This window comes from Strigops habroptila, chromosome 4, assembly GCF_004027225.2.
Source record: "Strigops habroptila isolate Jane chromosome 4, bStrHab1.2.pri, whole genome shotgun sequence".
NCBI lineage: Eukaryota > Metazoa > Chordata > Aves > Psittaciformes > Psittacidae > Strigops > Strigops habroptila.
Window position 1 is genome coordinate 64,024,528 of NC_046358.1, and position 27,405 is coordinate 64,051,932.

Sequence of the window (27,405 nt, forward strand, 5' to 3'; positions counted from 1 at the left end):
AAACCTACTGTGGTATGGAAGGGACAACATCACCAAAAGACTCAGTTAATGCCTCTTGACTACAGAAGAAGTTATGATGTCCCTTACATCTTTCAGTACCAAAACTGAAATGCTGAATAGCACTGGATGTTTAGAACACCCAAGGACAAAGCTAGGTCAGTTTAATTTAAATACAAATGTGTTTGTGACTAGCTAACAGCTCTGGTTTGTTGAGGAGCTGAAAAAAGAATTAAAAAGAACTGTACTCTTACTAAATGTTGCAGACTGACTCATTTCTGACTGAGAAAGCATAGTCACTAATTATTGCAGGGGAATGTGCATATGTGCCTTCCAAAAATTGATATGGCTGCTGAATTTCACATCCTACTCATCTCCCAGCAGATTTCTCAGTATACATACATTAAAAAAACCCCTTCCTGAGCTGCATCTGAATGATGCAAGTGTTGGGTAGAGACAACTGATGGTTTAAAAGCAGAAGATTTAATTTAGCTATGCCTTTTTCAGGATGCCCAGACTATGCCGCAGAGCTGTTGTGACCACCTTAAGCACGCAGGAAGACAGATGAGAGATAGTAGCTGTGCCTTAAAGAGGTTACAAAGTGATTAAAATATACTGGAAATTATTTTGTTATCATCATATGATAATGATCATGATTTTTTTCCCTTTATGTCTTTCCATCTGTTTAGGGAAGTATTTTCGTGTCTAAATGAGTCCTTTGTGAGGGCTGTCTTTGCCTTCTCTTGGTAAAATCTCTTTGCTGCACCAGACATTGGGAAACCCAACCCCATCCCTTTTGCTTCTCAGCCATTCATCAGTCTAAATCTCCTCCTAGTTACAAACTGGGCTCTCAGACTGCAGGAGCTGCCACTGGTATGCTAGTGCTGACCTCAATGTGTTTTCAGTGCTGTGTTTTAAGACGTTATTTTCAGAAACATTACGTTTCTTTTAATATTGAACATTTTGAGGAACATTAGATGAGATTTTATTTGTTGCAGAGCCCACACATCTGAAGCAGACATGAAACGTGCAGGCTTCAGCTGTTGGAATATAATTTCTTCCACATCTCACCCTTTTTTTCCACTGATCTACTCACGAATAGGTTACATATTTTTTCTACTCCTGTATTTTACAGCAGCTTGATTGAGATGCACATGTTCAAAATATTTCTTCTACTCAGGGCTCCCTACCATGTTTTCCATAGAATAAACACACTCATTTTTAGAAAGACCCTTTAATCTGGATAGATGAAGACACCAAGCAAATCAGATGCCTTACCTATTTTTCTGATGCAAAAAGCACAACCACCAAAAATTTTGGTGCACCTCTTCATATACTGCACAAGATATGAAGGGATTGCGACTGCCCCATCTGGAAGTGTTCAAGGCCAGGTTGGACACGGCTTTGAGCAACTTGGTCTAGTGGAAGGTGTTCCTGTGTATGGCACTGGGGTTGGAACTGAAATTCCCTTACAACCCAAACTATTTCATGATTCTATGATTAAGATTTCTGATCATGGGGAAAACCAGGTATGTTCTCACCCGTTACCATGATACTCTTTCTTATAAAATATAATTGGTTTTGGATCAAATTGTACCCCCAATTGAACTTCATCACCCATTCGCCACAGGCCACAATGGAGGCAAGGTTTAACCTCTAAAGCAAAGCCTGAATGTGCCTGAAGACTTTTAGCACTTTGATAAGACCTATATCCCACATAGCAACAGCCCCTGCCTTTGTCTTTCTTTTCTGTCTTTAACACTTTATTATTCCTTTTGATACCTAATTAAGTAACCCATCCCACTTCAGTAAGCAGCACTTGTGGTAGTAGTATAATAAGCAGCACTAAGTGGTAGTAGTATAATAAATACTCATACCTTGCTGGTTTTGGTCTTTTTTTTTTTTTTTTAGTACAGAGAAGATTGTTACTAATCTCACAAATTTCTTTAATTACTGCTATTGCATCTCTCTTTATTATTTCAAAGTTATAAAGGAAATGACCTATCAAGTCTCGTAGGTGACCCCATTTCCAGAGAAGTTCTGATAATGTGGTGTAACAGGAGAGGTAACGTGCTGCTGCTGCATATTGAGATCAAGTCATAAATTCGAATCCAGACTCTCTGTGATTTAATCCAAAGCCCTACACTGGTGCCAGAAATGAGTTTTAAGAAAGGTGTAAAGGTATCTCTGAACAGTAAGACTCTACCAGTCCCTTGGGAAAGTTTTAGCTCTGCCATATTTTCCAGTGTATGAGGTCAAAGCTATTTAAGCACACAGATGAAGGACTTGCACTGTGTGTGAAAACTGCATGTGTGACTGAGAACTTAAGAAGTCACCTCAGGTCCTGGCATTGCAAGAGAAAAACAGTACCCAGAGAATGAAGGGAAAGGCAGCCTGGCTGAAAATGAATGTGTCTTCATGGACTGCTGGTACTGCATCTAGAAGATGATTAAAGCGCCAAGTCTGAACCCCTGAACCATCTTCTCATGTAAGGTATTTGGAAAGCTCAATTCAGTCATGGGCTACCACAGACCCAAGCCATTTTGGTCCATGGGCATTGACTACAATATATGCAGAACTTAGTACAGGTTTTCCTTGGTAACTCATCCTTAGGAAAATGGAGGAAGACAGAAAAGACAGTTACACAATGGGATTATGAAGTGGAAGATGGCAGTCAGATGGAGGCTTTCTTCAATAATCTGAGTAAAAAAGTTGTGAAGTTATAATTGCAGGAAATCCATATTCAGCATCCAGATACCCTGCAATGAGTTGCAGAAATCTGTATGAATACTCTTCCCCATGAGGGTCACTGGGTATTTAATTTAACACTTCAGCTCCTCTCTGCGACCTTGGAATTTTCAAAACCAGGTTGACAGCACATTAAAAAAAAACACTGCTTTATTTGCCAGGTTTAGATATTAAATTTACAGCTGAATGCTGTTTAAATTCAGTTAGCTGAATGCAATGTTTAAAAAATTTATTCCAACATTAGTGTATCATGTATATCAGCAACATACTTAGCAGACAAAAATACCACTCAGATTACATGACAGTACAAGTCAAAACAAGCAGTACACATAGAACAGTAGGAAAGTCCATCTATTTTCACTCCGTTCTGTTGTCTCAAACCCATAGTATTACATAAAAAAGTAAAAGCATAACAACAAAATCTAGAAACCCCCCCCAACAGTCTAGTGTCTTATAGTAGCACTCTTATTTTGCAGTCATTTGCTTAGAACATACCACACTAAATCTTTACAAGGTAAAAATACTAAATTTTAAGTGGAAAAAAACTATACAATCCCTGATTGTATTGCACTTGAAAGGCCAATTTTCTAACTAATTCTAATGAAGCAACCTACTGTTGCTTACATGACAGTAGTTCCAAAACAGAACTATCTTCCCTTTGGTTAAAGGACACTTTTAGATACTTATATTAAACACAACTAAATCAATTATTCCAACGGTAGGAATAGGCATGTCTCCCAACTGACCAGTCCATTTTCCCTACTTTTCTCACTTTCCGAGAACACTTCAGGAAATGTCTCTGAACCATTATAATCCTAATCATACTAATAATCTTTTGTCAAAATACTTCTTAATGACAAGTAAAGGCAAACAATTATGTCAAGAGGTATTAAGACTTAATTTGTTATGTGACATCAGGTCTTAAGATGACAACAGATTCTCTTCTGAACAGTTCCTATATATAAAAAAGTAATGCTATGAAGTGTAAAGATATATTTTTTAGATAGGTATCTTTCTTATTTAAATAAGCTGATTCCAGATTTTTTCCACTTTCCACTGTATGGATAAAAGATAAACAAAACATCTGTTTGTATAGCATTCAATAGGAAGTGATCTCAAAAACTAAGCTGGAAAGAAGCAGCAAGTGAGAGTCTAAATAACAATTCAACTCAGGTCTGCACACAGGGCTTCTGCATATCAATGCTGTATCCCAAACTAAGGCATTTCTTTGTTTTCCTTCTTTTTCTTTTCTTTTTTCATTTTCCATCTTGTTTTTAAACAGCATTATTCATTCACAATACATCTAGTTTGCTAACCTCTTCTCAAGTGTGGTATATTGAACACTTGATTATGGCATCTGAAGAAACTTAATGTTCCCTAAGCAGGAATAATGCATCTCATACTGAATTTTCAAATCTGTATTCAGGTTCAATCAGATTGTACATTTTGCATAGAAATATCATTTTGCATATCCTCACCTTACCGTCTGAATCAATTGTTGGCATTGCTACCAGTAACAGAACCATGAAATCTAAATTAAGCAGTTTAGTTAACAGTATATGTGCAAAGAGCAGCAAAGTGCCTGCATTGTGTTAATTCCGGTGTCATGTCCATAATTATGGCGACTGATATTCTTCTTTGGCTTATACATTAAGCAGCAGAGCTAATTTATTTATACATGCATTCCTCCAATACATCCATTACTTTAAATACATCTGAATACTCATGAGCACGGTCAATTCAGCATGAACACAAATGGCCAATGTGTTTGGTTTTTCAAGCAAACTTACAGAACAAAGTTGATTGACTTACAGTAATAAGAAACGTACACCTGCTTCAACTCCTTGACTGGCAGCCAAACCAGGCTAAGAAAACTGGGGCTGTTCAGCCTGGAGAAGAGAAGCTGTGTGGAAACCTCAGAGCAGCTTCCAGTATCTGAAGGGGGCTTACAGTGATGCCAGAGAGGGACTCTTCTTCAGGGACTGTAGCAATAGGACAAGGAGTAATGAGTTTAAACTTAAACAGGGGAGATTTGGGTTAGATATAAGGAAGAAGTTCTTCCCTGTGCGGGTGGTGAGGCACTGGCACAGGTTGCCCAGAGAAGCCCCATCCCTGGCAGTGTTCAAGGCCAGGTTGGACGGGGCCTGGAGCAACCTGGTCTAGTGGAAGGTGTCCCTGCCCATGGCAGGTGGTTGGAACTGGATGAGCTTTAAGGTCCCTTCCAACCCAAACCATTCTATAATTCTATGATTCTATGTTTGTTCGAGGTAGGCACTTAAAAATTTTAGCTAATAATGGCAGTTCCATGGCAGACATGGATTTAAAACTCTGTTACAACATTAAGGTTATTAGCCGAGTATCCCAAGACGTAGGCTAGGTCTGCTAAAACAAAACACATAAACCTTAAGTTGTGGATCTAGTACACAGTACATCATTTGGCTGATATGGAATACCAATCTGGATTATTTTTGTGTATACTTGCAAGGAAGTATAACTTGCAAAGTGCAAACATGGTAAAATTTCTCATCTCTCTAGCTAGTGCACTTTGGCACAAGAGAACTCACGTCTGGTGCTACTGTATTGAAACAGTCATGGTATCAGTTGCTCTCTGTGAGCAGCTCCAATAGCACTAATGCCGAAGTGTGCCAAGGTAAGCATGGTTTGGCTAACACTATACAGCTCTGTGTGCAGGTTCACAGTATCACGATGCCTGCAAGCACACATGTTGGAAACAGGCATTTCCCCATAGTGAGCATTTTCACATCTTCTGCTAAATGCAAACAAACAAGGCACTAAGCATGGAAGCGTTGATATGTTTCAAATATACAGCAAACTCATAAAAATGCCTAACTGCTTCAAATTAGAACATGAGGGATCATTCAGAAGCAGCTGGCAGCTACTCTGCATAAGTAGTTATTATATATTTATAACCTTGATAACTCTGGAGAAAAGCCTTATGACAGAAAAAAAAATATCCTTCTTAAACATTAAAAAGAAATAAAGAAAACAAACCCCCAAGCCCCAGGCTCCGATGCATAAGGACAATAACAACCCAAACAGAGATTATATGGCATGCTTCAAAATCTTTTGACTACAGATCCATGGACAAACCATCTAGCTTAGATCCATGAGTGTGGCAGTCCAGCTCCCCATCACTGCACTGTCACACTCTGCACTATGCACTGAGTACAGACACGCAGCTTGAGCCCTTTGCCGGCATTTGCAGGAAATCCAGACAAATAATCCAAACAAAGGAGCAGCCTTGGCCAAAACTCATGTCAAACATCATCTTCCAATGGCAGTTTTTGAGATGGAGAAATAAATTAAGTACACTTGTCCGAATTGTATATTCTCAAAAAGCACTGTGATTAGATGATTTGTCAATATTTGCACTTAAAGAGCAAACTCTTTCGCAGGTGGTATCTTTACAAAATTTAATGATCTTTTTTTTCCTTCATTAGTACTAATTGACTGAATTCTGTGCCTGTAAATAATTCCAAGTGGAATTAAACCAATATATTTAAAAAAAAATCAATTCCTTCTAGAAAGTGAATAGAAGTTCAAAGCTGCAAACAAATGCTTCCAAGACATAGTGGATACAAAAAAAAGCCCCAAACCCTAACCCCAACCCCTTCATCTGGAGTGTTCTGTTTAGAAGATCATGCCACAAAAATACTACTTGTCAGCATTTTCCACAGCAGCTCTATGATAAGCCTTTTCGTTCAGCTGGGATACTTTTGTATCAGCTTGGAATTTTGCATTGAGCAATAGGGGGAGGGGCTTGGTGGTCATGAGCCCTTGGTGGTCATTACCCTGGCCTGTGAGCCCTTCAAGGGTAATGTTCTCTATATTGGATAATCCACATTTGAGGATGACAAAATTACGCTTCTTATTCAAAGTGATGGGTAAATACAAAACAGTGCTGAAATCATACAGTTAAGTAGATTTCCTAAACCTAAGATGCTCAGTGAGACTTCTAGAGCAAAGTCTAAAATCTTTGGACTGAAGGCAAAGGGTGGAAACCTTTGTTGAAACACATCAACATGATGTGTACTGAGCAAATCACAGAGAAAAAAAAAAAGCTGAAATGAGCTAAATCCCAAACAGCTGGTTTTTCAACTACATGGCTCTGGATAACTCCATTCTCCCTTCCGTGGCAATGAACTCTTTTTCTGTGGCTCGTTTATCACCTTGACACAGTCTCTCCTTCAGTTTTTCAAGTTCATACTCATGTAGGATTTTCTGTGTTAAATATTTTTCACGTTTTATTTTGGCTTTCACGTCCGCAGGGACGTCAGGAATCATCCATGCTACGAAGAATTTAACGATGAATACAACATGCTGGAAAAAGAAGAAAAAGAAAGGAAAAGGAAACCAGGAGAAATGTAACAACTCATTACCAAATGACAGACCTATTGTTTCATCTAACCCTAAAGAGAGCATTTTTTTTTGCTCACAAACATTATACGTTTCATAACGTATATCTGAGGCGTGCTGGAGAAGAGACTTTAACAACTCCCTTTCTCTGCAGAACTTGCAAGACAGTGGCCTAATAGTGAAGTGACAGTTAGCCAAATTATGGATTTAGCTATTTTTAGCCAATATGTGTCACTGCAAAATGCTTTCTGAATTTTGGGTATGGCCATCTCCCATCCAGCACTTCAGTGAAACCAGGAGCAGGAAAAGCGCTGGTCCAGGTGGTTCCTGTCTTTTCCATCTGCATACAGACCTTCTTTATTCTGCCCTTTTTTTTTTTTTTTTTTTTTTTTTTTTGATCAAATTTACCCATTTCCTCAGCTGTTTCCACTCTTCTTAATCTAAGGTTAACTACCTGAAGTGAAAAGACCTAATTATAGTAATCATTTAGGACATGAGTTTCTGGTATTACTTAGGGAAGAAACTATTTGATACTCTCAGCAGTTCTATTTTCAGTACCATTAGTAACTAGCTACAGTACCAATTTCAGCAGGAAATGTTTTAGGGAACATACCTCCATAATAATTATAAAGGCCAGTTTTGCAGCAAGAATGTGCCAGAACTGCATAGTGTGTAAATATTTCCTCTCATGATCTGGAGGGTACCGATAGTCTCTGTACCTGTTGGATAGAAAGATATGCAAAGGTGAAATGTCACAGTCAGTCTGACACAGACTACAAGCTCAGTGACACTGACAGGCAAATACAGCTGTCGCTTACAGAACCTTTTCACCTTGTTTTAAATGCTCTGTTTCCTTCAGCAGAAAAAGGTTGCCCTTTGATTTGTTTCTATCTGATGCTTGCTTAAACACCCTTGCATTCACCGCAGCGGACCAGAGATGCAGATGTGTGAGAAGTGAAGTTTTGTACATAGGTCACTTTTTCTCAGGCAATCATCAACTAATACAGGACAGAGGGATGGAATGGATCACATGGTGATGGACAGGTTTTGAATAAATGTCACAGATGTTGACAGATTATGGGCTGAGCAGATGCAGGGTTTAATGGAAGGACAGTCTTGAGTAGGTGTTCTACACTCAAATGTATAAATAGAATAAAGACTCCTGAGGTTTTAAATCTAAAATATTATACAAATGTAGTTCCTTCTTAAAGTGCTGGGGTTTTTTTGTATGTTCATTTGATTGGGGCTTTTTCCTTTTCATCAAATCAATATTCTTCTTTTACCATGGACTTCTCCAAAGTCCTTTCTCAATTCTTCTGGAGCTTCCAATGCTTCTTCCAGCAAGAAAGGATTATTTTATTTTAACGAAAACAGGATGGCCCAGCACCTTGGTGGTATCTAGCACAGTAATGATTGACTTTAAATATCAGGTCTCATTTTCAGCTTTGGAATCTAAACATTCCCTTAATGATACTTCTTTGTCCAGTTAGGCATTGCAGCCTAAAAACCTTTGAAAATATAGGCTGAAGTTTGCAGCCTTAGGGACATCCATCTCCTCCATCATTCAAAAATCAATAGTTTAAGTAAGTAAAAACACCCCAAAACAATCAAAAAGGTTAGCAGTGAGACTCTCGAAACAGCAAAAAGGTGATTTTTTTTGATCTCATACCATCTCAGGCACCACATTGTTAATAGCTTAAACATTACCTCTCACACTTTAGAATCATGAGAATGCCATCATTTCATTTCTAGTGGACTGCTCAGACCTGCATTGACTTTTTATGCTGTATTCTACACATGCTAAGAAAATTCTTACACCTACTATTCTTACACCAACACCAACCTGCATATGACAAAGTCTTCTCGATTCACTTTAGGCTTATTTCTGTCAGGAAAATCTGAGATTTGAAACACTGACAAGCTATTGTTTATGTATCCAGACATCGGTGAGTCTTCGTTTTCAGAATAGGCATAGTAGTACACTAAACGAGGAATCATATCTGATGTGAACGCAACAATAAAAGCCTGAAAAAGAAATTTGGAAAAGGAATTAAGGAAGTGGCCCACAAAAGTTGTGAGGGTTTTGGCACTGTGACTTAGTGGTGTAACTCAGAATCTTTTAAAGCAAGGGTAGGCAGCGTGGCCAGGACACTTCACCTTGGTAAAGATGCTGACTGCAGCCTCCCCTGCAAGGACCAGCATTCAGTGAACAAAAAATATGGGAATAGTCCTTACAAGAGGCACCAAATCCCAAATATCCCCTCAAACCAAACTGTCTTCTATCTGTGATAACAGCACTCTTAGTTAGAGATACAGTTTTGAACTCTTGTGAGAAAGGATGAACTTGAATCCAGCGTGCGGTCACTGGAGGGAAAAGGAGGGAGCCACTTTCTCCAGCTGTATTTAAAAACTAAACAATGACTCCCAGCACATTTTGCCTGGGAACTGGAGATACTTCAGATGCTCAGGTACCTTGCTACTTAGGCAATACCTACAAGTGGATTTGCTGCCCAAGACACTTGCAGATCTGATACTGCTTAATATTCCACACTAAAAAAAGGCAACTCCTGTGCTCGGCAGTCTGCCTTACATTATACTTACAATGAAATACTAGCACAGCACTTAGTTTTCAGTTTATACGAAGTACTCTGAGCCACTGGCCCCATAGGGGCATCCAGAAGCAGCTGAATGAACAGAATTCCCACAAACAGGATGACAAGACATAATGTCATCAGGCTGACGCAATTAATCCACCTCTCCTGTCCCCTCCGGGCAATCTGTGTGCTTTACCAGACTAAGCTTCAGACTGGCTTATGCCATTCCAAAATGCTGGAAAACACAGCCAAGTGAGTGAAAGATTATAGTCCAATGAAATGTGGATTGTGTCATCAATAGAAAAGCCAAACCACACAAATAGGGTAACAAGTGACGAAGTCAATACTGATGATGAGGGAGAAAAAGCATCAGCTGATTTGTAAATCTGAAAATTGTGAGTACACGGAAGAATCGAAGTTGATGTAGCACAGTTAATGTACTTACATTAGTGACAACAGACAAGATGGCCATTCCATTCAGGATTTCTTGCCAAACTCCTATGCTATGTGCTTTTGCAGCCACAGGTCTCCTATACTGGGTGGTTAATTTCCAGGAGTCTACTCGAATCTCCAGGATATTATTCATCAGAGCAAGGAGGGGAGCCAGGGGAAAGGATGCCACGAAGAGAGTAATGAATCCAAACTGAATGACTGCAAGGGAGAAAAGAACAGTGCCAAAATTTGCCCCTACAGAAGTACCCTCAACGTGACAATGAAACGTGCAAGTTGCCACTTGCAGACAAACAAGAAGTCATCTCCAGCCCTGCCTGGAGCCAAGTGACAACGTGCCCCAGCCCTGAGTTGTCTAGTCTCTCAGGGCTGCCAATCAGCAGCATCCAAGGAAATGGGGCGTCTGGGTCCTCTCAAATGGTGCTGCCAGCAGCGGTGGATACTAGTTCTTTCATGGTGCCACAGTTGTCTCCTGAATGGAATGCAAATGTAGCGGAACGTACTCATCCATCACATTTCTGAATTATGAGAGGAACAAAACCAGGCTGGTTTTCCTTTCCTGCAGTTTGTACAGAGCAATCACGTTCTCCTTTTACTTATCAGCTACACTCCTAAATGTACAAGAGGAAGTATCACAACCTTACCTCCACCTATGGCTACTGGTTTAGTCTAAATAATACCAAATCTGAATGTAACAGTTCCACTGAGGAGTCTTAATGTTAGTTTAAGAATTGCAAATAAAATACACAAATGATCCCTTCAGTCATTACCAAAATGAAATGTCTTTTGGTACAGAATGTGACAGTCCTCAGTGCAGAGCCAATACTGCCATGATATCTTAAAGACAGGAAATAGAACATCTTGTCTGGTTTTGGCAGTGGATAAAAATAAATTCCCATGCACCAGTCATCAGTTCCTCCATGATTTCAGTGATGAGTTCTTCATCTTAGAGAAGAAACAAAATCCCTACTCGCTTAGCAGCCCCAGGATAATGCTGGAGCTTAGTGTTTCAGCTTTGCCTCAGAAGAGCAAGGACATGTATTACAGCATGTCTGACAGCAGTGATTATTCTGAGTATATTAGCTTCACAAGATCAGGGCCCTGTGTAGGAAGTGACAATAATAAAGGTACACATCTCTAGGTAATCTAGAACACTTGAAAAGCAATCAGAAATCTACAGAAGCAACTGTAGAAATAAAACAGTACAAAGATCCACTTCTCTACAAATTTTGTCCTTATAATAAACACATATTCTACATATATATATATTTAGTGTACTTTACATTTAGTTTGCCTTCAGTTGCTTGTTTTATTTTCTCAGGTTTTGTAGACTGATTTCGTACACTGACCTGCACACGTTACCTTTGGAAAATCCTATTGTGCTACCCAAGCTCCCTCTGCTGGGCTGCTCACTGTATGGAACCACTGATCAGCACAAATCTCAAACTAAATGGAGTCTCCCTGGTCCAGTTTGCAGACCTCCTATTTGTGGTGCCCATCCCTACAGAATATTTGGCACTCAGCCCATACTTACAACTTGCACTGACATCAGCTGAGAATATGCTAGGGAAAAAGAACAGACAGCGAGACAGCTGGCTGCACTGAGAATAACATTCCCCATTCAAATGAGGGCAACAGATAGTCTTTGCAGTGCAGTGAAATCCCCTACAGTCTAAGATGCAAAGGCAGCTTGCTTGTTTAGTTTTTTTCATTGGGCTGCTAGGCATCATTAATGATTCCCAGCAGTTAATCATCTGCTGTTAACCAGATGAAAGTGGTGGCAACAACCCAGAACAATGAATTGAGAAGCTTTTGTTTGTTACAGTGTCAGTACAAGGTGTCTTGTCCTCAATTCTAAACGTGTATTTTTAAACTTACCCATTTCTAGATATTCATAGAACAGGCCTAAGGCTCCAAATGTCTGCAGATCATGGTCTTGCTCCCAGCGACTGTATAAATTTTCTGGATTATTTCTGGCTTTTCGGCGCCCCCACCAGTTACAAATCCAGCTGCAAATGCAGGTAAGAGGTTAATAATGAGAGAAGCAGATCAAGTATCCCTTTCTCTAAGCAAGCTCCTTGTTGCAACATGCTTATACAAGCACGGCTTTCACAAAAAGAGGTCAAAAGCCTCTATGAAATAAGTCCACTTGTCAGGGTTGGTGCTTAATTGAAAGAATTTATCTTAGCTTCTTCATATGGCAATACTTGTTATCATTCCTTCCAAGAATTTCCTGTCTACAACGAGGGCATCTCAGTGTAAGAGGGAACTTACGGTACAATTGCCTCTTGGATATTTCCCCAGATCTGTTTGCCAGCCATGACTATGGTGAGCTGTGTCGTCAATTCTATCAAGCAACCTGCAGGATCGCACTGGCAGACACAAATTGAGGATTAATGGACACGAATAACAGACATAATCCAGATAAACCCTAACCTGCTAATGTATAAATTAAAGACAAACAAGTAGAAGAGTTCTTAAAACTTGCTAGGACAACACTTCATTTTCACCTGGGCTGCCAGCTAAGATACCCTCCCAGGAAGGCTATTACAGAAGGGCTTTCAGTGCTCAACGTGCTTGACAAAGCACATTGATAAAACAAGAACATATCTGAAAACATACCGATATCTGAAGGGGGCCTACAAGGATGCCAGAGGGGGACTCTTCATCAGGAACTGTAGTGACAGGACAAGGAGCAATGGGTTCGAACTTAAACAGGGGAGATTTAGGTTAGATAAAAGGAAGAAGCTCTTTCCTGTGAGGGTGGTGAGGTGCTGGCACAGGTTGCCCAAAGAAGCTGTGGCTGCCCCATCCCTGGCAGTGTTCAAGGCCAGGTTGGATGGGGCTTGGAGCAACCTGGTCTAGTGGAAGGTGCCCCTGCCCATGGCTCCTGCCCATGGCAGGCTCATCTCATGGAACGAGATGAGCTTTAAGGTCCTTTCCAACATTCCATGATTCTGTAATGACCATTTAAAGAAGAGTAATCCTCCTTCCAGGGATGGCGCATGTCTTAAGATGATGATGTCTTAGGGAGGATAAAATTCATTTGGCTGCCACTGAGATTTGGACTTTCTAAGGACCTGATGCTCTTTTGAAACATAGGATGAAGGATGAGGCTTGGGCTGCTGAACACTCCACCCACAACGATCAGGGCTGGATCAGCCTGGATGCAATGTGATAGCAATGGCAGCTAATGGGAGCTTTGCCTGGGGGTCTGCAGCATGCCTTGTCATACTTCCCAATGAAGGTCAGTGGATGAGGAGCTGTGCAGAACAGGGATGCCTGAAAGGAATTTACTTAAAAGTCTTTAAATCAAGCCAGGACAGGATTGCCTCTTTGTAATGATACCTTAAGAGGTGGAAATCTATAATCTATATCCATTTATAGTAACTTCCTTTAACCTAAGACCTATGGCAAGATTCACCGAAATTTCAGAACTGGGGGCCATGGAAAACATTTTGATTTTTCACCCTTATGCCTGACAACCACAAATTTCACTGCTGACGTTTCCCTGACTAGCAACAGCAGGAAGAGTCCTCGGAATCATAGAATGGTTTGGGTAGGAAGGGACCTTAAAGATCATCTCATCCCAACCCCCTGCCATGGACAGGGACATCTTCCACTAGACCAGGTTGCTCCAAGCCCCGTCCAGCCTGGCCCCAAACACTGGCAGGGCTGCCTCTCCATCAGCCTCAGGATGTCCAACTGAGGTCCAGCTTACTCTAGGCCAAACGAGAAACTGTTAATTTATAACTGAGCAGGGTGGAGGGGATAAAGAGTTTATTATTATTATTCAATCCACTTTAACCTAGAAAGTCCTACCTCCTCATTTCGCCAGCGATTAAACATGTATGTGTAGGCACCTGGGTAACCAACAAATTTCCCTTTGAAGAAGGCCACATAGAAGCAGGATGAATAGTAGTTGACAAACTGGAACAAAAACATTTTCATAGTGAGCCTGTTCTCGTATTCCATATGAGTTCTGGGTATTTCTGTAAAATGGAAAAGAGTAATTTTATTTTCCTTTATTCCCTTTAAAAGGATACAGATTCATAAACACTCATCATGCACAGCACCCTTACATCCCCAAGGGAAAAAAGAAAGAAAACCACCTACAAACATTTCAGCAGATGGAGTTCCTTCTCTCAAACACTCTACCCTTAATTTACAATGCAATGTTATGAGTAGGCAGGCAAGTGAAATTCATTCTTAAAACTTGTATAGGCTTCCATTTTCCCTTCCTTGTACCATCCACTAGCACTTGTCCATCCCCAAATCTTAGGCTATTTTAGGAAATCCAAGATGAATCTCAAGAATTAACTAACAGGGACTCCTAGATTAGGACAATTTCACTGTTGGCTATGTACATGATAAAGAATATCTTTTTTTTTCTTTGTGGTAGAAAAGTATCTTATAGTTTGTTTTCTTCTCCTGCAATGTGCTGTATGTGTGTAACATATTGAAATCAGCAGAAACTGGGTGGCCCCTCTGTCTCTGAGAGAGAAGACTCTCAATAGGGGAAGAACAGGGAAAGATACAGGCATCCTGGTGGTGCTGAGCATCACCAAGCCTTTGTTGAAGTTTTGCTGCCTTCATAATCACATAATCATAATGTTCACATTTTTGAAGGTAACAGGAAGCCCTGTGGACATTGGTAAAATGTCCTGTTAAATGGTAACATACAACTGATTCAAGCTGAGAGAAAGAGGAACAAAGTACACCACAAGCATTCAAGTGTCTCTGAATTGGTCAGGACCCTGCAAATGCGCTGAGTTGACCTGCCCTATGGCAAAGTGATTTTATAGATCTGAGTAAACTAACATTTCCAAGCTTGGCATAAGTTGGTGCCCTGGGTTCAGCTACAGCAGTCATTTTTTCTCCTTCTTAGTAGCTGGTGCAGTGCTGTGTTTTTGACTTTCAGCCTGGGAACAATGCTGATAACACTGATGCTTTTAGTTGTTGCTAAGTAATGTTTACTCCGACGAAGGATTTTCTCAGCCTCATGCTCTGCCAGGGAGGAGGGGAAGCCGGGAGGAAGCAGAGACAGGACACCTGACCCAAACTGGCCAAAGGGGTATTCCATACCACAGCACGTCATGCCCAGTATAGAAACCAGGGGGAATTACCCAGAAGGCCCAGATCGCTGCTCGCGTCGGGCTGGGTATTGGTCAGCGGGTGGTGAGCAATTGTATCCTCTCCCCTTGATATTTCCCTTATTACTATTGGTGGTAGCAGTAGTGGTTTTGTATTATACCTTAGTTACTGGACTGCTCTTATCTCAACCCGTGGGAGTTACATTCTTTTGATTCTCCTCCCCATCCCTCCAGGAGCGGGGAGAGGAAGAAGGGGGAGAGTGAGCGAGCGGCTGCGTGGTTCTGAGTTACCGGCTGGGCTTAAACCATGACAGTTCTTTGCGGCGCGCAACGTGAGGCACGAAGGGTTGAGATAACGACAGATCTGACCAGAGTGTGTCTAATCATATTTGTGATAAGCATTCATTGTTTCGGATTAATAGTCACTTGTCACAATGTTGATTTATTGGCTCTCAGAGTTGTTGCGCTTGATCTCAGAGTTTCAGCATGTCGTACCTTACTTACAGACAGTATTTGCTGTTTTAGTGTTTATCGGCTGGGGGGCCTGGGCTAAGGTTATTGTTTCACTGTACTTCATGGTAATGACTTGTAATACAATAGACTCATTGATCATGAAACTGGTCTGGCTTGCGTTCCCAGCGTGGTCATCACCTCTGTACTTTGGGAGGTATATAATGGAATTTTTAGCAATTACGTATCTTTTTTTTTTCTCCTCGGGAGGTCAACCTACAAAGGAGGCATTCCCTTACACCCCCTGCTCCCCCACCAGGCTATTTACAACAGCATTTCAGAGTTCTGAAGGTTTTGGGTGGCCTTTGAATACCCTTGAGACCTGCCTGCTGATTGTGCTGGGGATCAGCATGTTGGCACACATATGGAGTATGTTTTACCCACGGCCATCCCACCCTGGGAACACCCTATTTCATCTGATCTCGAAAGTTAAGCAGTGCCGGGTTCAAGTCTGGTCTAGGGTTAGACGACGATATAGGAGGACCACCAAGGGATTTTCCCTGAGGCTGGACACTCATGAGTGGCGGGGTGTGGGGGATAGTATGGGCAAGTATCTAGGCCAGTGGGCCCCTCCAGTGCTTTGGAACTTCACCACTGAACAAGTGCAAAATCCAGAAGAACTAGTAAAACACTTAAACGAGGTGTGCTGTCGTCCTGGTTATACCAGAGAGGGACAAATCATGGCAACGTGCTGGGGCTTGGCCTATGCCTACGGAGCTCTGCTCAACACTATCCAGCACCTTCAAAGGGGAAAGAATGTCCCTGGATCTGATGGCAAAGCAACAGACAACGCAGCTACTCCAACTCCAAGCACAGCAGCTACACCAATCCCAGTGACAAGCACACCAGTTGCTCAGACCTTGAAGACAATAGACAATGCAGCTATTCCAAGTACAGCAGCCACACCAACTCCAGTGACAAGCACAGCAGCTACTCAAACCTCAACAGCAACAGACAACGCAGCTACTCCAAGCACTGCAGCTACATCAACCCCAAGGACAAGCACAGCAGCTACTCAAACCCTGACAGCAATAGACAGGTGTTACTCAACCCCTAAGCACAGCAGCTGCACCAACCCCGGCAACAGACCCTGCAGCCACTCCAACCCTAGTGGCAGCCACTGCAGCCACTCCAACCACAGTGATAGACACTGCAGCTAAACCAAATGGCCAGTTTGTGATAATATCGGTTGCCCCTGTAAGCAAGGGGAAAAGCAAACGAGAGGCACAAAGAACAACCTGTGCAGTGAAGAAAGATGAAGACCCAATGCACTTATTACAGGGGACAGCATCTGAACAAGAGTTATTACTACGTGAATCAGAGGAATACAAAGAAGAAGAGGTGACTTTTCAATGCCGGACCTCAACCGAGCTGTGGAATATGCAAAAACATTTAACTCGTCTTCCAGGGGAGCACATTGTCACCTGGGGCTGACGGTCACGAACTAGAAGGTAGGGAATCCAAGCAGCTGGGATCACTTGCTAGGGAAGGAGGAATTGACAAAGTGATTGAAAAAGAGAAGCGAGCCCTCAGGCTCTTGACAGCTGTGAAGGAAAAGTTTCCCTACAAAGACGATATTACGAGTCGCTCAGCCAACTGGACCACGATAGAGAGAGGCATCCAGTCCCTGAGGGAATCAGCCATTCTAGAGATGATCTATCATAGGCCGAATGCCGGGAATGCATCCGTAAATCCAGATGAAGTTGAATGTACATGACCCATGTGGCGGAAACTTACACAGAGTGCACCATCATCATATGCCCACTCATTGACATCAATGACCTGGAATGACATAGCACCACCAACAGTGGATGAAGTGACTCGTCAGCTCCGAGAGTCTGAAAACAATCTCACCCCTTCCATCATTTCAGCTGTAGAAAAACTGTCCCAGCAGTTCAAACAATTGAGAGATGCATCCCTCTGGGAGGGGGTGGAGGAAGAAGGTGGGGAGTGAGTGAGCGGCTGTGCGGTTCTGAGTTACCAGCTGGGCTTAAACCATGACAGTTGGCATGGCAGAAGAACACGAAGTATTTACTGGAACTTGACAGCAGGGTGTACAGCAGAGGAGGCAGCACTCAGGTGAGGCAGTCTGCCTAGCTTGCAGCCCTTAAAATATTTCTGTTGTCAGTGAGCTCTTCAAATGTTTATGCCAGACACACAACGTTCAGAGCCCCAGAGGCAGGTTATATTCCATATCTGAAAGCAAAACCTGGCCTAACCTTCTAAAAAAATTCAGGAGTGCACTCCTGACAGCCAGCATTTCCTCCCTCGGAAACAAGCGTGCCTCTAAACCCGGGCTTAGCGCAGCTGCCAGGCTGCCAGAGGAGGGCAGCAGCTCCCCAAAAAGCAAACAGTGCAATCACAGGCAGTGCTGACTTCAAAAATTAATCCTCCACACTTGCAAGCAGCAAAATAACACTCCTGAGCCTTCATGCTTATAATTCATTACCCTTCAAAAAAGAAAGATTAAAAATGATGATTTTATGTTTGTTTTGTGAAATTGCTAGGGACATTTTTACTTGTTCTTTCTTTGGTCTAATCTGGCCAAGCGAGATAAGCAATACAGATCTCTGAGAGAAGAGACAGTCCATGATAAATCAAAACAAACCCAATTCAACATCCCATTAAGTTTCTGCAAGAAACACTTTTCAGTTCTTGATTCCACTCATAAGACCTCATAAAAAAAAGATTACCCAACTGTTTTTATGACAGCTGTACAAACCACAAACACCTCATACTTTCAGCTCTGCCTCCCCCCCCACCTGAATATTCTGCAATTATTTCTTTCTATAAAGCACCTGCAGGGACTTGTACCTCTAAATCATTAAGGGCAAACAAAATAAAATATGTAAGAAGTGCTCTAGGGGAGGATATTTCCAGCAAGCAAGCAACAGTCAAGCATTAATCTGCTACAAAAGTCATAGATCTTTCTAGACCTGCCTACCGGCTACTCCAGCTCTGGAGCAAGGCTATCCATGGCTAGAGCCACAGTGACAGACTGTAGGCCCAGCTTTGCAACCTGCCAAATCTCTGCCTTCAATCTGTGACATTCCAAATCTGTAAATCCATTGCTAAGGAAAAAAGCGCTCAGAACAATGGAAATACTGTCCTCTCCTATCTCCCATCCTCCTATCTTTTCCCCCAAAGGGAGGGACATGACTATTTAGTCTTTTATCTTGTTAAGATGGCTGTGCAAGCTACGATCTGTTTTTAAAAACATACCTCCAGGATTTCTAATTGAAATACTACTCAATCAGTCTGATCTTGCTTTGGTGACTAATACAACACATGCTAATTTTTAATTGCACTCACAACTATGTTTGTCTCCGCAGACTAGTTTTAATATAAGCAAACATTATACTAAGAGAAACTAGTTTATAATAACTATTCAAATGCAGAGAAAATGTTCCACGCATGGCCATGGATATAACCGAGTCACTGTCGCAAGCTACAGACTACCATCATGGTGCTCCCACTGTGCCCGAGCGGAGAACAACTGTGCAGAGCACAGTTCTAGATAGGTTCTATCTTGAGCGATTCCTTGAGCGGCTTGTCTTCAAGCGCACTGCTTACCCATGTCAGTAATCCAGATGGCTATTCTCTCATAGAAGAAATTCAGGATCATGATGATGACAAAATTCAGGCACGAGGCTGTGACTGAAGTCGCCAGCTGAGGGGTCAGTAACCCGCTGATGGGTTGCAGAGTCTGAGTGTTCTCCATGAGGCTGGCGAAGGCAGCGTACACCGCGAGGCGATACACGATCACCGCTATCATGCTAGCTATAATCAGAGACACCTAAGGAAAAGAGACATGAAACACACAGCTCAGTATAGCTAAAAAACTTTCGAAATAAGACGTAAATCTTCATATTTTATATTTTTATTCTTTACGGGTAGTAGTTCAGTAACACTGAAATGCAAGGAACACAGCCAAAATATTGTGTTATATTTGAGACATTAAACCAAAGAGAATTATTTCATTAATACAAGAAAAGCAGACAATACCAATATCAAAAAGTGCAGAAGAATAGAAACTCAGAAATGGAGATGGAAGAGACAAGTTAGATTATATCATCACCCTGAAATTCACTCTGCCGGTACTTCTACAGAGGATTATGTAGGTATTTCATTGTCGTGAATAATACTTTTTTTGGCTGGGTTTTTTTTTTTTGCCTTTACTACAATTTTTCAGTATGGTCTGTTAACAGCTCATAAGCCAGAGATAAAGTCATCCCGATGCTAAAATGTCTAATCAAATTCCTAATTAATGACAGATTTCCAAAGTATTTTTTTTTTTATTTGAAGTGCATTTTGCATGACAGCATGAAATGTGTAGGACAATAATAAAAGCATGTGTTAATATCACAATTAAAACCAGTTTGTGTTAAGGTTGTGATTAGTGATGATCAGCAACTGTGATATATGTTAAAGTGACGATTCATCAAAAAGATGCTCACCCAGAACAACACTGTAGTTCCTGAGATGCAGAACCGCACAGCCTGGCTAGTTATAGGCAAATAAGGCTCCATCTCCTGAAACAGTCAAGCAAGCACAGCACAGTTCACAGATCCATAATCTTATGCTAATATCAAGCAGCACAGAGAGCTCTCTTCAGCTGTGTGGAAGTGCCCACATCTGAGGAAAACCATTTAGGAACCCCTCTCTCTAGAAAGGCAGAAAGGACATGATTTTGAGTGTGCTGGGGGGAGAAATACAGGTCAGGGCAGAAGTGGCCATAAAAATGCTGAAAGTAAAGATAGTACCTGGAAAGAATTGTTAAACCTTTGCAAAAAACAATCAGTAGCTGAAGGAAAAAGACCAACTTCTTCATTAGATGAGCAGGCCAGAATTACATACTGTAACGCTGGGTCAGCTGTCAGACAGCTCAGAGCCCACAACCAGACTGAATTTTAAGGAATTCTTCATGTTTAGGTTTCTTAAAACAGTCACTTATTTGGATGTGCCATGTTTTTCCACACAGCCAAAGAACATTCTCCTCCACTCCTTCAATTTCTTTTTCATTTTAATTGAAGAAATGGTCACATTCATTAGTTGCCAACCTCTGCCACAGCACCAGGCAGCAGGGTCTTACCCAGGCGAGTATCCCCACATAGCACATGAACAACTTCCCATGCTCGTGTAAAGTTCTCTTTTTCACAACCAATTCTAATTCCTAAAATACCAGATTACAAGTGTTAAGAAAGGATCATTTAAGAACTAACACCCATGGAAAAAAAATTAACAAAAAAAGAATCTGAATTTGATAAAGGCATTGTAGGATGTTTATGCTCCTCTTGGACAAAGGGTCACCGATTACTACAGGCGAGCACAATATTAAGTATACTGAACCACAAAATACTTTTTTTGACAACAGAAGATACTGAACCTGAAAAATATTGTTGAAGGGAGTTTATTTTCTGTTGCACAAAAGCCCAGAATGTGCCAAACACCCTAGCATAATGTGGTGTAATTATGCTGAATACAACGGCTGCAACTGAGCTGCATGTTTCTCCCCTGACATAACCAAGCAGGAGCAGTTGTTTTACAAGCATTATCTCTTGATGGCCATGTTCTTTACTCAGTCAGCATGCTTACACCACTGTGCTTTTGTCTGAAGTGTCATGTGCTGTTCTCTCAGGAGAGGTATACTGCCTGCATCTGCCTGTGTATACTTACTAAACACAGTTATCAATACTGTAGTCAAGTTACATGTTTTTTGATGATGATAACAGTTAAAGGCTCTATTAACAGAACTATAAAACAAAGCTGAAGATAAGATATGAGCACAGATATCGGGTGACTCTACACAGACTCATAGAATGGTTCAGGTTTGAAGGGACCTTAAACCTCCCCTAGTTCCTGCCATGGGCAGGGACACCTTCCACTAGACCAGGTTGCTCCAAGCCCCGTCCATCCTGTCCCTGAACTTTGCCAGGGATGGGGCACACACACTCACATCTGTCGAGTTAAACACTAAGTACAGCAGGTCCAAGAAACAAACATTTCCCTCCATCCACATCACCACAGCATTTATGTTGGCTCTATCTGGATAGCTCTTAACTTTTTATACCTATTTTGTATTAGTAAATAATATATATTTTCTGTACTAAGAACAAATATTCTGCATATTCTGGGCTATTCAACAAGTTTTTTACTTTATAACAAAATGTAAGCAACTACGTGCAATGACATAGCCTAAGTTTGAATGGAATGCTTCATTATTTATGTAAATTAAGGTCCTATCATAATCGGCAAACCCACATTTTGGCTATGATCTAGCTCGATTAATACGACAAGCAAATTGAGGTGTTTTTTGAACCCCCAAGATGGGCAATTTCTGTTTCAGAGCACCCAGAATTTTGAATTGTGTCCAAGAATAATGAGGAAATAATTTTCTAAGTGAAGCAAAGCAGCCAAGTGACCTGGACTCATACTGCCTTATCAGTCTGAAGAATTAACTTATTGAAAGCACTGTCCTTTCACATGTTCAGTATTGCACATTATCAAACAAAAGGAAATGACACTGCAGCCTGGCTAACCAGTATGGTTTGCTAGAACTGGGTGTTGATAACGATCACTGCTAAACCCCAACACACAAAAGCTGCTGAAAATCCGTCATGGTGATAAATTGATGCATCATAAAATAAAGGATTGGACACATTAATTTTTATGGTAACTGTTAATGCATACTTAGAAAGCACAGAGCAGTGCAGTATCTCACTCGGAGAAAAGAAAAATGTACTATGGTCCAATTTCTATTTCCCGAATGAAGTTCAAATAAACCATTCTGCATAGAAGATCTGTATGAAGGCAGGGAGATCACAATCTCCTCCCTCATGACAGTTATACACACACACCTAATCCATGCTATCTTTGGCTGTGATCTGCTGCAGCTCATTCACCTCCCCAGACTATGGGTTTGCTCTGTGCTGACATAACCACCACCTGCCAGTCAGTTCTGAGCTTGAGCATACACAGGAATGCAAAGTAGCAGCTAGCACCCCACAGGCAGACAGGGGTTTTCAATTAGCAGAACTAGCTAATGAAGAACTGTTTTACCCACAGCTCTTTTCCTGAGCATGCAGAAATCAGTAACTCAGCAGAACTACACTCAAAATCGTAGTCTATGGTTCTCCAAAATCTCTGTGTAACTCAGACCTGTTACTTGTACACTGAAGAACAGCAGCATTAACGGTGCATGTGCAGAAGGGGAAGCAGAGACAGAAAAACTCTCATGAGCAATAAAATTAGTGTATACATTTCCTAATAGCTAAGGAGAAAAGCCCTGAAAGACAGGGCTGCTGTTTAGATAGCAATGATACTTCCCATGCTCTAAGCTTCTATATTTTTTCTGAAGACTTGTTCTCCAAGTACACCTATGACTAGCGAAAAGTTATTTATATGCAATTCTAGGAAGAGGAAGACTGATTTAAAAATAGGTCAAATTGAGGTGGTAGCTGTTGTACTGCAATACGACCATCTGATCCCTGAATTTGTCCAATAACTCCTACCTAAATTAAATATAAATGAAGACAATTAACCATTTATATAGAGCATTTAACAGTTAAAGACCATGGTTAATTGTATCTCAATTAGATTTCAAAGGGCTTCAGCAACCTCTCTTTCTCTAGTGCTCCCCAAACAAAGTGGTTTATATGAGAAGCAAAACCACAGCTAGTGCCACCTATGTATCTTTAGATCAAGATGGCTGCTTCTTCCTATGTGGTATAGGGATGAGAAAGACTCTTTTTAAAGGCATGAAGATTTCAGAGGCTGCTACCTTGAAACATGAAGGACACTGTAAAGATGGTGTTAGCCAAGTGAAAATTATAAACTTTGCCTCTGTATTCCTGATTTAATACATCATAGAACCCCAGAATAGTTTGGGTTGGAAGGGACCTTAAAGCTCATCCAGTTCCAGCCCCCTGCCACAGGCCGAGACACCTCCCACTAGACCAGGTTGCTCCAAGCCACGTCCAACCTGGCCTTGAACACTGCCAGGGATTGGGGCAGCCACAACCTGTGCCAGCAACTCACCACCCTAAATAGTGAAGAATTTCTTCCTAAAATTGGTTTTCAGTAGAAATTAAAATCAAGAGAGGATAATTAATGAAAGTTATGCATACACTCCAGAGGCAAATTCTGCTTTGATGCAATCCACTGTGTTCAGGAAGGGTGAGGCTGGCATCACATTCTCCACACTTCAGCCAAACCTCTTGCTGTCACAAGCACTGCTCTGTGGGGATGCAATAGCTGAGAGCCTGCCCTGCTCCAAGATGAATGTGGCACTGCCTATGAGCGTCTCACAAATCTTTACCTAGCCATAAGATACAGACTTGTTCCTGGGACACAACTCGCACATTAGCAAACTCTCACCACAAAACTGAATCTGTGTGCGTGTCAACCCAACACACTCCTTACCTGAGTTACAGGATTCTTCTTCTTCTGGGTACATTTTGCCTCATACTCAGGCCTCAGCTGGAGTTGTTGCTGTTCCTCTTCAAAATCAACCAAATCCCACTCATATTTCAGTCTAGCTTGCCGTCTCTTCCAAAACTCCAAGAAAAGTGTAACTGCAGTTTGGAAATGTTAAAATACAGTTAAGGGAGAAGGGAACAAGTTCATGAACTGAGTTAAAGTTATTTCTGCACAGGCTTTTATTCAGCGGTCTCACAATGCGACCCATCTATTTTTACTGACTACCCATTAAAGGTCACAGCTAAGACCATAATATGGATTAATTCATTAGCTAATTGAATTCCAGAAGTGGATGACAAGAAAAATGCCAAGACAGGACACTGGTACTTCCATGTTTATGACGACTATGTTCAATTACAGTTTAACTACATTACATATGCAAATAGCAACATGGAATTAACAAAGGGATGTGGAAATTCAACTAATTGCTTTTGCATAAGCATGCAACACATGAGCAAATATTACAAATAATCAGAATGTTTTCAAGTATCATGTTCAAAGATTTCTGTTGCTTTTTGCTTATTATTTGATATCACGGTCATTTTAAAGACCGTGAATGTCTGATGCTTTTCATAGCTCCAAGGGTGAGGCTGGCTTAAGAAATTTTTAAGACACTAGAGGGAACTGATTTCATACATAAAATAAACAACTATAAAAGTTATAATACTGTATAACATTTTAAAAGCCCACTATAAACTACTTTAAAATGTAAACCTCTTGTAATCTGATTGTTCTTATTTGACCTGGAGAGGCTTTATGGTTTACATAAACACAGGAAAGCTTATCTTCTGCAGTTCTCAACTCTTTTGCTGGTACTTCCTGAATGACTAATTCACACCACTCAAATGCTTGTGCTTAAAACCAGGAACAGTTTAGTAAAATAGCCATACAACAGCTTATTCTGTTGTTTGGTTTGTTGTGTTTTTTGGTTTTGTTTTTTTTTCTCCCCCCCCTTTTTTTTTTTTGAGAATTCTCTATGTAAAAAGTTAGTGGCTGGATCCTTCGATAACAAATAAACAAATAGATTTTTTTTTCTATTGGCACACAGAGATCTTTGTGTGTTAATGAAATATCTACATTCAAATTGAAGATATAATTACGATATTTCATACCACCAGTATGAAATGGGAGACAAGGTATTTAAGGAAATAAGAAACATTAACTACACTATCCTGCATCTACAAACCTTCACAGAGTTTAAGAAAAGAACATAGAATCATAAAGTAGTTTTGGTCAGAAAGGACCTTCAAAGGTCATGTAGTCCAACCCCCCTACAATGAGCAGGGACATCTTAACTTGATCAGGTGGCACAGAAATATATCCAGCCTGGCCTTGAATTCAAGAAAATACAATCTTCAAGTCTAAAACAAGTTATTGCCTGGTGTGAAACTGCTTATAGAGAGGCAGGAAATCCACCCATTTCTGCATCATCAAAACGTTCTGTAATGTATGAACTTAACTGGAGTAGAAGCCAATTAATTCTCAGTGTACAAGTGTTGCTAATGAAGTAGTAGTGCTGGATCATCATCCAGTGGAAGGACATCGAAGCTCTCTACTCCCTCACAGGGACACTGATAACGTACAAGGCTGAGCAGAGGGGACTCTTAGAAGGACTGCATAAAGTTGGACCACTCTGTCTTAGGTTACTAAGGAAGCAAACAAAGGCCTACGGAATGCTTATGATATCCTAGATATCTGCTGGATTCTGTTCGGGGGTTTTTAAGTCTAAATCCTGCGACACTTTAAATTATTTTTACTCTTATCACTTCTGCATCTGAAGCAGCGTATTGAAGCTATTATTCCCCTTCTTCCCACTTCCTGTGCCCCTCAGCAGTTTGGCCAAGATCTCCTTATTGCTTGACATAAAACTTATCAAATGTACTCACCCCATATGCCCATGAAAATGGCAAAAAACAGAGTGGCCACGTTGTCAAACAAATGGGAATACTGCAACAGAATACACAGGAACAGGTCAGGACCAAACCAGTTTTCAGTGCGAACAAAAAAGGCAAGTGACTGAAGAACCAGACACAGACCTCTGAGGACTCACAGGTGGTGTTCAGTCTCCAGTACTCACACTCTCGGTCACAAAGAGGGCACATGATGATCTCTCCTCCAATTGCAGGGTCACAGATTTCTTTGCTGAGGAGAAAAACATCGCACAGCATCTGTTTTGATAGCATCTGAAGAGCTGTTATAGGAAATTTATCTAAAAGTAAATAACTTAAGAGCTTCCTTTGTTCAAAATTCAACATTTGCAGCTTCCCAGAGAAGAATGCCAGTCTTGTCACATTCACTAGTGTGGTTGATCAGGGCAGGCCAAGCAATGTAGCAGCTGCTACAAGGAGGAAAACTAGCAATTCACTTGGCATGAGCTTTCTGGTTCCATCAGCAATGGATCACACATCTGAAAGGAGTTGTACTGCACACATACTACTTGCAGGTGAGATACCAACCATGTCATTTCTCATCAGGTTAGCAATCCATTCAGAACACCTTTTCTATAAGCAGAGGTGTTAATTCAGCTTTGCTATCTGCAGTAACATTGCTACTTCAATTTAACTACTCCAGTAGGTAAAGTTTCCAATCCTAAGGTAGTCCTTCAGTATCCAGAGAAATCTGAACATGCATAGCAGTATTCCCAGGTGAATTCTGAACCTAGCTAAAATGTAAGTCTGGAAATGCCATAATTCAATAGAAGGGCTGAGAATTTGAATATGCTACTCATCTTTTATGATTAGAACCCAAAAATTTCTTGACACTTTCTTACAAAAAACAATAAGCAATGCAATGTCAACCTTCTTTTCCTCTCCCCACACACCCACCCCCCAAATCCCTGAAAACAATAAATCTTGGGACCCTTGAAGAAACAAATACAATGCTTATTTAAATGAGACGCAAACTCTGACTCCCGAGATACTGGATCCTTCACTGAGGGGAGAACACTGCTGATCTGTCCTGTACTCATGCTTTTGCCAGTTGGTAAAAATGATGCCCTACACAAGAAGGTCAACAGACTACTCTGCAAGACAGATTAAAATAGAAAAGCTTAAGGCAGCAATAAACACTTGAAACAAACAATTCTGAGAGATGTCAGTGCTACTCTTAGAACTTTATGTGTTGCAAGTACTCTGATGTAAAAAGAACTATAGCCAAAT

At 41.0% G+C, this 27,405-nt stretch overlaps 1 protein-coding gene across 7 annotated transcripts in view; it reads right to left on the reverse strand.

Annotated features, from left to right (window-relative positions):
• Nucleotides 1-2,877: 2,877 nt before the first annotated feature.
• Nucleotides 2,878-27,405, reverse strand: part of ANO5 (anoctamin 5) — a 67,188-nt gene continuing 42,660 nt past the window's right edge. For all 7 annotated transcript variants that reach the window (XM_030481931.1, XM_030481929.1, XM_030481930.1 and 4 more), the window contains 12 exons: nucleotides 26,284-26,389; nucleotides 26,134-26,194; nucleotides 24,191-24,342; nucleotides 20,227-20,301; nucleotides 19,343-19,565; nucleotides 13,989-14,158; nucleotides 12,441-12,538; nucleotides 12,045-12,175; nucleotides 10,162-10,367; nucleotides 8,966-9,147; nucleotides 7,736-7,841; nucleotides 2,878-7,086 (listed from right to left, as the gene is read on the reverse strand). In XM_030481931.1, coding sequence (XP_030337791.1) covers nucleotides 6,865-7,086; nucleotides 7,736-7,841; nucleotides 8,966-9,147; nucleotides 10,162-10,367; nucleotides 12,045-12,175; nucleotides 12,441-12,538; nucleotides 13,989-14,158; nucleotides 19,343-19,565; nucleotides 20,227-20,301; nucleotides 24,191-24,342; nucleotides 26,134-26,194; nucleotides 26,284-26,389 — 1,732 coding nt within the window. In that variant the 3' untranslated portion in view covers nucleotides 2,878-6,864. The remainder of the gene's footprint in view (nucleotides 7,087-7,735; nucleotides 7,842-8,965; nucleotides 9,148-10,161; nucleotides 10,368-12,044; nucleotides 12,176-12,440; nucleotides 12,539-13,988; nucleotides 14,159-19,342; nucleotides 19,566-20,226; nucleotides 20,302-24,190; nucleotides 24,343-26,133; nucleotides 26,195-26,283; nucleotides 26,390-27,405) is intronic.